The sequence below is a fragment of the Lissotriton helveticus genome, chromosome 5_1, assembly GCF_964261635.1.
Source record: "Lissotriton helveticus chromosome 5_1, aLisHel1.1, whole genome shotgun sequence".
Classification (NCBI taxonomy): Eukaryota; Metazoa; Chordata; class Amphibia; order Caudata; family Salamandridae; genus Lissotriton; species Lissotriton helveticus.
In genome coordinates this window covers 133,466,350-133,482,157 of record NC_136065.1, presented here as the reverse complement: position 1 = coordinate 133,482,157, position 15,808 = coordinate 133,466,350, and the positions used below count along the sequence as shown (strand labels likewise).

At 43.2% G+C, this 15,808-nt stretch overlaps 1 protein-coding gene across 1 annotated transcript in view; it reads right to left on the bottom strand.

Moving 5' to 3' along the window:
- KCNT1 (potassium sodium-activated channel subfamily T member 1) overlaps positions 1-15,808 on the bottom strand; it is a 739,470-nt gene that overhangs the window by 255,285 nt on the left and 468,377 nt on the right. The window contains exons 14-15 of the mRNA XM_078640347.1: positions 15,488-15,551; positions 8,230-8,338 (exon numbers count right to left, since the gene is read on the bottom strand). Coding sequence (XP_078496473.1) covers positions 8,230-8,338; positions 15,488-15,551 — 173 coding nt within the window. The remainder of the gene's footprint in view (positions 1-8,229; positions 8,339-15,487; positions 15,552-15,808) is intronic.

Sequence of the window (15,808 nt, the reverse complement as noted above, 5' to 3'; positions counted from 1 at the left end):
CTCAGTAGGATTCTTTTTTCAGTCCCCTTCACCCTTCTGAGCTCCATAAATGGTTCTCTAGCTAAAGAAAAAAAGCATGTGGAGAGGAGAGAAACCCCTGCATGGTGCATCTTTCCACCTTGAATGCACTGGAAACATGTTCTCTGATGCGTGCTATAGCTGACAGGCTTGTGAAAACAAGATTGATCTATTTGGACCAACCCTCCCCATCCCCATGCGAACCCTGTAGATATGTTCAGTAGCTATGTCTGTAGATATGCCCAGTAGATGTGTCAAATGCCTTAACTAAGTCCCCTGATAGCACAATGGCATCTTGGCATACACCTCTGGGTATCACTTCCAGTAATCTAAAGAATCTCCTGATGTTGAGTGAGGTGCTGCATGTAGGTATGAAGCCAATTTGCACTTTGTGAACCAATGTATTCAAGCATGGTTTTAAGCATTGCACCCAAACCTTACTGAAGATTTTGTACTTCAAGTTTAAGGTGGACCGTGGTCTATATGGGGCTCTTTGTGGCTTTTGTAGCATGGACCATGGCCTTGTGGGTCTCTGTGTGGCTTTGGTAGGGGACTATCCTGTTCGTAGTTGAATCATGCAACTTTTTATGGTCACATTACATTGAGTTTGATTCACAAAGTTATGGCTGTATTTAAGACTGCAACATATTCACAAAAGGGGGGCTAGCAATTGTAAATCCTTTTAGAATACCCTACTTTAGTATGCAGAAGCACTTAATCTGGTGCAGTGGGTGAGGCAGTTTAAGGCGTTTTTTTACCTTCAAAGTTTGTGAAAGCCCACAAACATTTCAGTTTTGTAAACATTAAAAATGTCCTCTCTAATCCCTTCCCCACCCTGGAAATGGCTGGAGAATTACACCACTCAAGGACAGGAGTCACTCCATTTCTATGGCGGGGAGACGGAAGAAACACACCCAAACTTTGGGTGGTGTACAGAAGAGGTTTCTCCAAAGTAAAAGAAAAATATGTTCCTAGCACAGAAAAAAAAAAGAAAAAGGAAAACATATGCACGCGCACACAGATGCCGCCTTTTCAGCCGCATGGCTTTCACAAGCGTACGCCTGGCCCTCCATGAGCAATCACTCACTGATCTTGAATGCTGGCCGGTTCGTAATTAAATGTTAACATGGAGAAGTACAACCTAATCAGTAACCATCAAATCAGTAATCACTAAAATGCTGTTCACAGTCACTGTTGTATTGCAAACGCTAGATACATTACATCCCTGCAAACTGTGGAGAAAAAAAACAAGATTTTGGTACAGGAAAAAGAAGGGCCTTAGTGTTCATGGTTAACTCTTCTGGGACCAGGAATCTTGGCTTAGACTCCTGGTTTTAGGTTAGGGTTTGTCTGTACCTGAAATTTAGACTGGGGTTCAGCCATCGGGAGAGGTTGGGTTGTCGGGGAACGGGCACAGAGGGCACAAAACGGAACCTTGAAGCATTTCTTCCAGCCGCTCTATCCGGCTAGAGCGCGAGACGGCCTGGGGCAGGACGACCATCCAGTGTGTCTCGAAGATACCTCTTTCCCCACCTAGACCACTCTGGGTAGAGAGGACCTGTGCTCCATGTCCATGGATGGTGGCTACTGGGTACTAGTCTGGGAACAGGAAAGTGGGGCCCTCCAACAAAGATATCATTTGTAATCTCAGGGGTACAGTAAGACCGACTGATTTGGAAAAGTTATACTATCTAAACTCTCCAAGAATGCTCCAGGAAGTGAGTAACGTGATGGTTTAGAATCAGCATCTCCCTGAGTCTAGAGTAGAAAGAAGCCACTAGAACCTTTAATATTCTTCTCAACATTTTATATATTTTTCAGCACATTTGTCCCCATATCTATTTTACTGAGCCCAGAAGTGGGATCCATAGCTTCATTTGGAACATGAAAGCAGCTCGTATCTTGTATTAAAATATGATATATACATTAGAAAATGGTGGTCTCTCCAAACCATGGCCGGACTGGTCTTTTATTCCATCAAGCATTTCCCCGGTCGGATGGAGACACTGGAAGCCAGTTTCAAAAGCCTCTGTCACTTTCCCCAGCTGCCCAGACTTGACGGTAGCAGACCCAGGGGACTTCAAGAGCTAGCGGCAGAGGGATGGAGGGATAGCGAGCGATCAGCGATGGAGAAGAGAGAGAACGGATGGATGGGTGGGTGGATAGGTGGATGGATGGACAGGTGGATGGATAGGTGGATGGATGGATAGGTGGATGGATAGGTGGATAGGTGGATGGATGGATGGATGGATGGATGGATGGATGGATGGATGGATGGATGGATGGATGGATGGCGATATAGCATGGAGAGAAAGGGAGCAAGGCTACTCTGAGCATTTTTGCACCGACTGCTTTTAATTCCTCGGTGTAACTGAAGACCTAACTTCCAGCATTAAAAGTGGGCAGGCAATCTGAATAAATGACAGTTTTTAATTAGACCTGAACGGTGTACCTAAGGCACCTTCCAAAAGCAGCGCTAACTGATTAAACCCCACCTCCCTGCTGCTGCCTTCCCTTGGCTGTCAAATTCGTCCAGCCCGGAAACAATACGAGGCTTATCTCGAACCTGGGCTGACAAGACAAGGAGCTTTAGTTTCCCAAAATAATGAGCAATTCGCCAATCAGGAATAATCCTTTTTTTCCTGAAGCATTTAATCAGCACACACCAGGTACAGAAATATCTGCAAACCTCGGAGTTTTCTCAGCTATTCAGATGTGAATATTTTGCATCTCACAGAGAAATGCAAGAATCTGCTTAGTAGGAAATGTCATCCTATTACATTTCCAAAGCTGTCATGTTTTTTTTCATTGACTAGAACGATTCTGTAGACACAACAAAATCACTAGTTAACAAATGTGATGCAAAACGGTATTTTTTCCACTCATTTGGTTCCTCGGTTCTTTTATGGGATGCTCAACAGCAATCAGGAGCATATTGTTCCCTTGGCACTAAAAAGCAGGGCTTACAGAGTTGTTCCTCCACTAGAAGCAGTAAACAAGCTGAAAAGTACATCTCTTACTGTGTATCAGAAAATGATTTACCTATGAGCTTTAACCCCTTAACTGCTGGAATTTGTCCATCCCAGAAGGGCTCAGCACTAAATAAGGAGCTATTTGGGATAGATTGCGTCCTTTTTTTCCCAACATCCTGTGGATTATAAAGGTACACAGGATTTGTGGATTCCGATAGAGGGGGACGAGAAAATAGGCAAAATATAGCTAGATTTTGAGTTTTGGGGAAACAAAAGTGTTCTATTGTCTATTTTGTTTACTAGAAATTATGTCAATAAATGGTTTGTTGCACTAAAGTCACTATTCTCAGTTTTCAGAAACAAGCAGAGCTGAATAAAAAAAACTATTTTTACCACAGTTTTGGCATTTTTCAAAGTGGTAACCCATTATTCCTATTTTTGTGCTCTCAACCTACTTCCAGTTCATCTCACCCTACTTCCAGTTTGTGGTTGAAACTAATGTGAAATGCATGGGTGAGCTAGGAAATCTATAAATGTCTGAAAAGTAGGCAGGCATCATTCTAAATTCAGCAAGGGGTCATATATGTAAATTCCTCAAGGTTTTCCCAAACAAATTAACTGTTGAAATAAAGAAATATTGAAAATGAGTAGGAAAAGAACTGCTGTTTGTTTTCATCTGTAACTTTTTTGTCACAAGGGCCGATTTACAAAAGCAACATACCATTACGCTTGCTAGGCCCTTCTGGTTGTGGGGGTAATTAGGGTTGGCAGGTTCTCCAACAACCCATGGTACCCACAGCTAACAAAGGAGCGGCACCGTACAATGGCTTTTGATTGTTTACTGAGTATAGACCAATTCACATAGTAAAATGTGCAGAATTAAAAATGGGTATAAAGTAAACCTATGTATTTCTGAAATTGGCACAAGAGATTGAGTTTAGCAGAAGTGGTTATTTGGACATCTCTGAATTTGTAGGTACACGTACTAGCATATGATTTAGAGGGTATTTTTAGAAATATCTTCTTTCGTACACAGTGGCTTACACTTGGAAGGTACAAATACAGTGAAATCCAATTGGTAACAACAACTTTTTTCCACTGAAAGCTCATCCTCGAGGTTCTCCCATTGACCCTGGTTTGATCCGTCCCTGTTGCAGACACTAGGCCCAACCACACAAGTGGCACAGCAAATTTATCTGCACAAGTGGGGAATGTTGGGTGATAGAAATTTTGTGGATGAGGAAAATGCATTATTTCAGGCAAAATGTGAGGTTTTCATGATTCACACAAGGTACATCACCCTGGAATCCCCTGGTTGTTCAGTTTTCAAAAAGTGCTGCGGTTAGGACGTTTCCATGGGTGGTGGCTGAGCAGGGCCCCAAATCCCACAGCTACCCAATTGATGATCTCACCACATAGCACTTTAGGGCCTTTTGTGTAAAGGTCTCTTGGCTCACCCACACAAGTGAGGTACCATTATTATCAGGAGACTTGGGGGAATGCTGTGTTGTAGGATATTTGTGGTACCCTACAGATTCCATAAGTTTTAATCACAGAAATGTGAGGAGAATGATTTAGTCAAAGTTTGAGGTTTGTTGAGCATTGTGGGGAAGAAAATGTGTGATGCAAGAAAAGCACACCACCTTGGAGTCCACCGGATGTCTGGCTTTCAGAATTGTTTGGATCTGTTATGTTTACCAGGTGGCAGGATATCCAACCCCAAAAAGTGCAGCCATCTACTATTGCAATTGAGAGTTAGCTACACTTTCCTGGCCCATGTAAAAAAACACCCACATGAATCAAATGTTCTCTCGCTTGATATTGGGATGGGTTGCTTCAGTCTGCAGGGGAGCAGAAAGACTGTTGGGGTTTTAGAGGCGAGGTTGCTACCTGATGCTTGGATGGGCAAGACCTGCCCAGTTATTTTATTAAAAAATGTATATTCCTGCTAGACAGTGAGATTTCTGCCACCCCAGGGAAAAATTGGGGGCCCAACTCATGTCTTCACCTGGGGTGAGAAAGACTGGTTTGTCCCTTTTGGGGTGGGGTGCGTTGTGGCCAATGCCATAGTGCACCACCTGCCTCACTTTCTTTTGCTCCATGGATGCTGGGGAGGGAGTGCGGCCATTGGCCGACGGCTGCATTAAAGAGGTTAAGGCTCTATGTACTTCCAAAAAGATCAACATGTTTGGGAAGATCTCTATAACATTTGGCCTGGGTTTTTGCAATGAGAATGAGTCTGACCTGTTTGCTTGGTACACAAATCTTCAATCATTGTAGAAGATTTTGAATTTCTATCAAAATCTATTAAATCGAATCTGCCCATGTAAAAATCTAATTTCAAAGTTGCCAGTGCTCTACACAGTTTGATTGCTCCAAAGTGGTTCAGTGCCCAATCTACAGCCTTCGGAGTATAGTGAACCAAAATATTGGATTGTGTCTTTTGAAGAAAAACCTTGTGTCCGAGGATGACATGAAATCAAGCAGTGCCTAATTCATGCCAGTATTGCATTTATATCTAAACATCAACTTGTGTTTACAATCCACCACATAGTGGTGCTGTGTGTCTGTGGTTTTTAGAGGAGCACATCAGTGGAATGTTTAACTACTTAATATATTTGTGTAAACAATTATGCAACTAGCACTTTCAGGCTATCCCTACAGTTTGAGGTGACCTGAACTAATCCAAAATGCCACACTATTTTGCATGTGATCATTAGCAAGTATAGCTGGCACTGGCATTTAGTAGTAGTGGCAGGAGCTGTCACTCATGCCAGCTGCAGTGACCCCTCTTGAAATTCCTTGGGTCCTGGTACTTAATTTTTGACAAATTAAGCACTGAAATCAACTAGCCGTATACATTCGGGTTACTTCTCTATCTGAAGGCGTTCGGTATGCAAGTCTCCTGGTTGCTTTACAACTATTCCTATTTTCACTGTCCGCTGCCACCTCACTTATTTTCTCTTCTCCTTTTGGACAATATAGCAAGTAAGATCATTGTAGTGGTGAGAAATGAAAGTAGATATTGGAAGTTTTAGCCATCTCCTTCATCCATTCTGTTATATTTCCTCCTTGTATGCTGTTAACTTTCAACTGCATGCCAATCATGTGGTATTGATTACTAATCGATAAGTGATAGGAGGTGCAGGTCTACTCAGAAGCGGTACGGTGTCCAAGGAAGGCCAATGGCTCTCAATTATATAAATATATATATATATATATATATATATGTATATATATATATATATATATATATATATATATATATATATATATATATATCCTGATATCATTTCTGCATCAGGCCTTATTCCGAATATCTCAGAGGTCTCTTCCAGGATTATGCTAATTCTTCATCTTCCTAGGGTGGGCATGAACAAAAAAAGAAAGAAAATGTTGTTATGAGGATGACTAAGCAGTCAAGCTCTCTTGCACTTGTAGATAGACAGCTTTTGCTCAGCCCTCCTTCTGCATGTGGTGAGGGTTAGCAAGCGCTAGGCTCTTTGAGGTGAATGGGGGCTCTATAAAAACCAAGTTCATCAACAGGGCATCCCAGTTCAGACTATAGACGCGTCAAGCTTAGTCCTAACCCTGAGAAAAGATGTAGCCAGTGCTTAATCTGTAAAAAAAAAACTGTCAGGTCCTCGTCAGGAGGTCAGTGCCGCTTGCACAACACATTGCCCCTGCTATGCTGCCAATGATATTAACAACACAACTATGAATTATCACACGCCTACAATTTGGCAATTCACACTATTTCAGGCCCCTAAAGCTATAAGAAAGGCTTTGGCGGCAGGTAATAGTCATTTTTAATGCCCATTGAATTAATATTTAACTGTTGTTTTGGTCATCTCTAAATTAGCCAGGCAGCACCACCTTATGGCAGACAGTCTCAAGCACCAGTACGGACAATTAAGTGCCAGTGCCGAGTACCAGAAACCACCAGAAACCACCTGCTCAAATGAAGCACTGCGTGTAGCACATGTTCAGCAATCATTGTGAGCAAAGTCTATGGGGGTCTGCTATGATGAGATCATGTTGGTGGAGTGGACCACTAGTACTTGGCAGTAGAGCAGTAGCACTACTCAATCCACAGTTATTTTTGCAACACAGCTGTACAAAGAAAGCATTGCTTTTTTGTTCCTATCATTTTATTGCATGGACTGCACAGTAAAGAATTAGGCAGTAGGTAGGTAGCATGCTGTTTTCATAAGGTGGGCTACATTTATACAACAACAATCAGCGACCTGGATCTGAACAGAAGCCAATCAGCAAATGTATGCCGTATGCTTGGAGCGGATATTGTACCTACTGATCAGGCTTGTGTCTCCCAGCAGCAGGGGGATACATCATCCTGGAGATGGTAGTCGGCAATAGTAATGCAAATGTAGTAGATCACTTTAGTGACTTTATGTTAGAACTCCATCTGTGTTTCAACTTGCCGAACAATCATTCTATGAGACCTACATTCATTTAATTTATAGATTCCACATTTAAACGGTGATGTTAGTCCTTTGGGCCTTCGCTTGCCAAGTAACTTCTTACTCCAGAGATGGATGCATCCAGTATACAAGAGCAAAAGTCCTTTGCTCCTTTGTACAACACTAACAGCCATGACTCAACTTCCCTCTCTAGTTCAAACGGGGTGGGTGGGGAAAAGACTCTTTTTATTGAGACTGCCATCAAACTGAAACCTTCCTTTCATCCCCCTCTGAGTGACCATTTCTCTCCTATCTTTCCACAGTGCTGATAACACTGGCTCCCATCACTGACCCTCTGCATGACCATTATTTACATACCTTTCCATGAAGACAATGCTCCCCATCAAACCTTTTCCAAAATGATGTCACACATCTATTCCTAAACTGGACTCATACTATTGGTTACCAGCGCATAAAATAGTATCATAAACCTTAGATGATTAGATCACTAATCACAAGTTGTTAACACAAGTTCAGTTTTACAAACTCTATGTACAACAATGGGTATTAGAAGACATATTTACAGTCAAGAGTAGTTTTAACTATGTCATGTGCAAAACGTTACAATCGATCAACATTGATAATGGGCTCTAAACTCATTGTAATACATCTCTCAATGATAGATAAAATTACCATTTATTTAATCAGGGAGCTGAAAGTATTGTTGATGCCCAGTGTCATTATGTTTTAGAATATTTGTGTTGTGAGATCTATGAATGACATATTAACCTTAAACTACTGTATTATCAAAAACTCACCAGCAAATTTCACATGGAACTTGTTTTCGGGTTTTAGAATTTGGACATACAGAGGGCAGTTTGGGGCAAAGTCCTTCACAGCCCAGGCTCTCAAGATGGTCTGATGGTCCTAGAAGAGGAAAGAAATTGTACCTATTTCAGGAAAAATAAACTCTGAGCATGTTGATTGACATGGTTATAAAATGCTTTCAAACAATTTCATTTGTAAGTCCTCTGGGTTGAACACTATATCATTGTCTGGTTTTCTCATGAGAATTTTAGTAAATTCATAAATAATTTTGTCTGCGGTATTACATGAGAGAAACACACTGTACCCCCTTTGTTTGCCAAACAACATTATGGTTTGAAATACTGCCAAGTCGAAGGGTCTCTATAGGACTTGGATTTACCTTGTGAATATTAGGAGTCAGCAAATTTGTGAAATTTCACCTACAATAACTTTGCAAATAGTTGTTTTTTAAACTTTACCATCGTCACAAGCTTCACAAAATGTGTGAAGTAGACATGTGCAGAACAATCCCGAAAAATACCTTTAACAGAGTTTGGGGGCCATTTACTATTAGAAAGATGCCATGCACATCAACTTTGTGGATGTCCCACTTTATTTAGAGAGGGGAAAAGTGACAGATTTTCAATGCCGAGCCCCCATATACCCGTTCATGAAAGGGCTATCAGTCAATGTATGGCAGAACATCTATTTATGGTCGTCGTTCCAATATATAAGTTTCCCTGGTGGGTACCAGGGAAAGCTTGGGGAGTCAAAAAATGGATATATGAAACAAGAAAAATCACATCCACGCACTGGAACACAACTTAGGTAAGGGTCATTTCTTTTTTTTTTGGGGGGGGCGTTCAATAACAAACTCCCACTTTGGGTGTTTGTTATTGAAAAACAGAAACACTCTGCAGAATGGGCACACTGAAAATGGCGCCTGCTTGGCAATGTTTTAGTGCCTTGAGTGGATCTGTTGCTTAAGGCACAGACATACATGTCTGCTTGGCAGGGATGTTTAAATTTGGGTTTATATCTTCTGCCAGGGGAGTAGAGACCATATCTTCTGATGGCTTGGCAGGTCTGTGGGCTCCCCACCAAACTCTAAATGAGCATATATATCAGCTATCTGACACAGCTTGCTAAATTGATTTCTGGAAACAATCCTTTGTGGAACCACTTGGAGTTTCTGAAATACCAGCCTTGGTTTTAATGGGTTCATTCAAGATAGAAATTCAGATATGGTGCTAGAAAATGACCCAGCAAATTCCCTGCTTCATGGCGTGGGTCAAGACCAATGCAAGGCAGACAAAACATTGCACATCTCATGTGGGACAGAGCAAATCAGACATAGGTGTTGCAATGCTTTTTGAAAACCTAATATCATCGGATGTATGATGTTACAACGCATACCTTTACAACGCATTTTTTACAACGCAACATCCATTACAACGCATTCCATTACAACACATACTACCTTTACATCGCATACCATTACAACGCATAACAATACATTGCATTTTTGGTAAGTATTGGATAGTGTAGGGGTAAAAATTACTATTTCAACTCCAGGGGGTGCAACAGTAGGGTAAGTGTTGGATAGTGTAGGGGTAAAAATTACTATTCTAACTCTAGGGGGTGCAACAGTAGGGTAAGTGTTGGATGGTAATGTTATGCGTTGTAATGGTATGCGTTGTAATGACTGCGTTGTAATGACATGCGTTGTAGTGGTATGCGTTGTAGTGTTATGCGTTGTAATGGTTGCGTTGTAATGGCTTGCAATGTAATGGATGTTGTGTTGTAAAAGTTTCGTTGTGATGGTAGTGCGTTGTAAAAGTTGAGTTGTAAAGGTTGTTTTCCATCTCATCAGTTCTTCCCAGAACCAATGACTTTTCACTTCTTCAGTCACAGTAAGAACACAAATGTTCCACCTTTCTGGGTCTGCAAGAGTTCTTATACAAAGTTCCCTCTATATATTTGAAATTCTACATTTGAATTTAAGAACTTGATCTTAGAGGACCTAGAGGGCTAGTATTCTGATTTAAATTGTGGTGTTAGAAAGGTATATTGTATCTTTGTCAGTTATGCAGGGACACAGTACTATTGTTAGGTTCCAGGAAACCTGGGACCTGGAACCTTGTTTTAGGCAAGGATATAAAACATTTTCTATACCGGCCTGAAAGTGTGTTGCCGGCACACCCTCAGGATGCCTTGCTTTATGGTTCAGTGTTAATCTGGATAGCCCTGTCAACCAGCTATCCATTGACTCATGGGATCTTCTAGAGCTAGAGATTTCTCAATGGCAAGGGAAGAAATTATAGCTATTTAATGTGTACAACAGAAGCACCCCAAAGAATAAGGAGTCTCCAACCATATCATTATTGAGGGATCAAATTAAAGACCATCCTAGTGGTGCTGCTGTTATTATATCATAGGCGAAGATTTTAACATCTCTTTTATAGCCTCAGCCCTCCTGCAGCAAATTACTAGCCTGGAAGATCAAATCTGGGGCATTCCCTAACTTTTAGGCCAGCCCAAATTGATCTCTGGTGAGACAACATTACAAATTATAAGATTTGTGCCTAAGCTGCCAACTGAGAGCTTGTAATGGTCGTTCTCAGTTGGACTTGAACAGACGTCAGAACTTTAAAAGGCAATCCTGTTTGACCAACACTGATCATATCTAAGTAGAATTGTCTTCTTGGTCCCTTCTTATTGACATGGAGATTGTCCCTTGATATGAAAGCAGTCACTTCCCTTTGCTCCTTACCCCCCAGGGCTATATGGGACAGATGGCCGAGCCTATGCCCCAGGCAAGCGGTTGCTTGTCAGTCTCCAATAACCGGAGGAATGTAAAATGGGAGTCTATATGAGGTCCTACTACGTAGTAGACATGCTTATGTGAGCACAATATTACTTGGCTTCCATAACCCAGGAGTCTCTCCTGAGGTGATTATGGCCTCACACGATAAGTGTTTTATAGAGTTAAAAAAGTATTATTTCATTAAATCTTCCACCCAAAAGACTTTACCTGCCGTCGATAAATATTAATGGTATAATAAGACCTGTAGGGAGGCCAAAATAACAAATTCTAGCCATAAAAAAGGATCATGTTTTCTTCAATCCAGACTGGAAGGACTGAGTATAAAACTGTAAGTCAGAGTCAGGGAATAATCGCCCCATAAGTCTTATAGATGATACCCAAAAACGTTTCCGTAAGCAAATACTCGACCATCTCCTTGATTAGATGGAAGAAAACAATATCCTCTCTCAATTCCAGGTGGGATTTCATACCAAAACATGTACGGTGGACCATATTTTAGATTCTTGTTCCTAAAATGGAAGGTGGTGGATCTTACTGGGGGCCTTTGTCGACCTAAGATCGGCTTTTGATATGGTCCCAAGAGAAAAACGTTGATCAACCTTGAAAGAACTGGGCCTGTCACCTCCTCTTTTAGATATTTTAATATGCCTTCACGCAGATAACTTCGTACAAGTGAGGTGGGGCCAAAATGAAGAAACAACAGAGAGGTTTAGTGTGGCCAAGGGTGTCAGGCAAGGCTGTGTGCTAGCCCCAACTCTATTTCTTCTTTTCATATCTGGGTGCATAGATTTTCTCTTGAAATGTGCTAGCGACTCACCTGTACTGGGGGTGTAAAAACCACTGGTTTATTATTTGCTGATGACACCCTTTTGGTACCTAAAACCCCAAAAGGGCTAGAAACCTTACTAAACAGATTCAGCTTGATCTGCACCAAACAGGGGTTAGACATTAATGCTTTAAAAACTATGGTCATGGCTATTCATCCCCACAGGTGATTCAGAGGGATTATATGACTAGATGCTGTAGGTTTTGAGAGAGTAAAGGACTTTGACTACCTTGGCATTTGCCTGTCTAATGACAGTTCATGGGCGAACCAGATTTCAAAGAGCACCCTTACCCTAACCCAACAGGGTGGCAGCCATACTGAAATCAGCAAGTAACACTTCCATACATCCCATATCCCCCCTTCTCGAAATATGGAGAGCTCAAGAGGTGGCTTCTGTAACATATGGGTCTGAAACTTCGGGTTATTGTAAAGCTGATTTTTTGGGATTTGCCAATAATAATTTTTAATGTTTTTAAGAGCGGCTCTAAACCTTCCCCAAAGCACCCCTTTAAAACACGACCTAGACATGCATCCTATTACTTCTGAGGCTAGATTGAAACCTGTCAATCAATCAATCATAGTACTTGTAGAGCGTGCTACTTACCCGTGAGGGTCTCAAGACGCTGAGGGGAGGGTGGGGTGCTGCTACTGCTCGAAAAGCCAGGTCTTGAGGAGTCTTCTGAAGGCGAGTAGGTCTTGGGTCTGCCGTATGTGGGTAGGGAGGGTGTTCCAGGTCTTGGCGGCGAGGTAGGAGAGGGATCTGCCGCCGGAGGTCATTCTTTGGATGCGGGGGACAGCGGCGAGGCTGGTGGAGCGGAGCTGGCGTGTGGGGGTGTAGAAGCGGAGTCTGCTGTTCAGGTCGGCTGGTCCGGCGTTGTGGAGTGCTTTGTGTGCGTGGGTGAGGAGCTCAAAGGTGATCGTCTTGTCGATGGGGAGCCAGTGTAGGTCTCTCAGGTGGGGGGTGATGTGGCTGCGGCAGGGGACGTTGACGCTCAGTCGGGCGGAGGCGTTTTGGATGCGTTGTAGTCGCCGTAGGTGTTTGGCTGGGATTCCTGCATAGAGTGTTTCCGTAGTCCAGTCTGCTGCTGACGAGGGCCTGTGTCACCGTTCTTGTTTCGGTCGCGATCCACTTGTAGATCCTGCGGAGCATGCGGAGGGTGTTGTAGCAGGAGGAGGAGCCTGCGTTGATCTGCTTAGACATGGAGAGGGAGGAGTCAAGGATGAATCCTAGGTTGCGTGCGTGGTCGGTGGGAGTTGGTGCTGTTCCCAGTGTGGTCGGCCACCAGGAGTTGTCCCAGGCTGAGGGGGTGGGTCCGAGGATGAGTACCTCCGTCTTGTCCGAGTTCAGCTTCAGGCGGCTGCTCCTCATCCAGTCGGCGACGGCCTTCATTACCTCGTGGAGGTTGGTTTTGGCGGTGTGTGGGTCCTTGGTGAGGAAGAGGATGAGCTGGGTGTCGCCGGCGTAGGAGATGATGTTGAGGTCGTGCTGGCGGGCTACTTGTGCGAGGGGGGCCATGTAGACGTTAAACAGCGTCGGGATGAGCCATGGAGAACGCCATAGATGATGTCGGTGGCTTGGGATCAGAAGGGTGGGAGTCGGACGCTCTGGGTTCTGCCGGAGAGGAAGGACGTGGTCCAGTCGAGGGCCTTCTCTTGGATTCCGGCTTCTAGGAGGCGAGTCTTTAGAGTGCGATGGAAGACCATGTCGAAGGCGGCCGATAGGTCTAGGAGGATGAGGGCTGATGTTTCTCCGTTGTCTAGTTGGCGCCTGATGTCATCTGTGGCGGCGATGAGGGCTGTCTCAGTGCTGTGGTTTCGTCTGAATCCGGACTGGGAAGGGTCCAGGATGTTGTTGTCTTCCAGGTGGGGGGCCAATTGCTTGTTGACGATTTTATCGATGACCTTTGCCGGGAACGGGAGCAGGGAGATGGGCTGGAAGTTCTTGAGGTCCCTGGGGTCCGCCTTGGGTTTCTTGATGAGGGCGTTGATTTCGGCGTGCTTGCAGCTTTCCGGGAATGTCGCTGTTTCGAAGGTGATGTTGATGACCTTCCGTAGTTGGGGTTCGATGGCTGCATCTGCTTTGTTGAAAACGTGGTGAGGGCACGGGTCTGACAGAGATCCTGAGTGGATGGGGTTCATGACCTTGCGTGTCTCGTCGTCGTTGGACCAGGAGGTCAGGCGGATGGCGCTGGTGGTGTTCACAGGGGAGGTGGAGTCTGGCGTAGTCAGGGTGTGGTCGTGTTGTTGAAGCTGTCGTGAATGTCAGCGATCTTGCGGTAGAAGAAGATGGCTAGTGAGTAGCACAGTTCTTGTGAGGGCGGGATGTCGTTGGCGTTGGGGCTGGGGTTGTCCTGTACTGGATAAGAATCTGGATTACTCCAGAGGTGCACCATTACAGGAATTCCCCTGTGACATACTGAAGAAACAAACCTTGCGACCAACACTCCCATGGCTCAAACATGTGAAAGAGACATTAGTGACTCAGGGCTCAGATAACATTTGGTCAATCCTGTTTCCATCTCTTTCAGCTCGTCCCGATTGGTTAAAACTCGCTTTTGGGAATAAGAAATCGGAGATATGATATGCTCCCAAAAACTGGTTGCCTTACAGATAGATTTCTGTAGATTAATATAGTCCCAGTCCAAAGGATCTCTATATTCGATTTAGACTGGGTGCCTTGCCACTTGGCAGCTTCACTGCCAAGAGCCAGGCCAATGGGAGTAAAACCTGTCAAGCCTGTTTTAGTGCAGATGAAACAGATGAGCACCTTTTATTATTCTGTCCTGTACTTAGACGCCAGTGCAACCATTGGAGTGTGCTTCTCTGCAGGACTCTGGGAATTTGACAGTGGGAAATTCCACTGAGAATCTGTAGATCAGACACCTCTTCCTACATAATATTCTCCATAGCAAAATATCTCGAATCTGTACGGTCAACCCGATCCAAGCTTCTCCAGCGGGGGATACTTCTGAGTTCAACTTCTCTGAGCCCTGGTTAATTGGACGAATTGTCTTCTCCAGTTGAATTTGTTATTGAACAGTTTTAAGAATTTTAACCTGTATTTTATATGTCCCCAGGCCATATGGCTATTTCACAATTGGGTAATCCTCATGAGCTGAATTTAAAAAAAAACTTTTTATGATTGTACATAAAGAGCTATTGAGTGAATTTTATTTACAATATCTTATGCTTTTTTACTAATTCCTTGTCAAATAACACTGAAACTTTTTTTACTTTTTTATATTATGTGTATTATTGTGAAAATTGCATGTAATATTGTAAATATTGAATGTGGATTGGTGCTTCCAAGGTCTCTCACCGAAATAAAGTGATTTAAACGAAAAGAAACAATATTCCTAGCCTCGACATTCCTTAGTTCAATCATTACAGTCTGTAGGTGTTCGAGGATGCTCCCTATGCTCTTTAAAGCCAATCAAAACATAATACATTTGGGCTTTGTACCAACACATGCCTTGAATAGTCGAACTGAAACTTTTCGAATTTAGGCCTTAACAGGAATATCAAACACAACATGAGGTGAAATGTATGCTTTGACACTGATATAGGCATTATGAGATCTTTCCAATGGATCCATAGGCGCATGCGCGAGTCTTACCGCTGCCGTGCGGTCCACCTCGTTGCGACTGCTTAGAATGAAGCAAGCCTCTGCATCATCCATCCTGAAACACACAAGGAGGTAGATTATGCATCAAGTGCTAGGAAGTGTTCCTTATTACAATTCCATGCTCTTTGTGGAAATGTTGGCAAGATCACTTTGGTTCTAGAAATACCAATAATGAAAATGATGACGTCACCCAGTGTTTAATGTCTGCATCACAAATACAACGAGGGAGGGCATCATGACATGCCTTCTAATGTTGTGAACGTTTGTGAGACACGATATCTAGAGACAGGAACAGTTCACATGTTCGATACA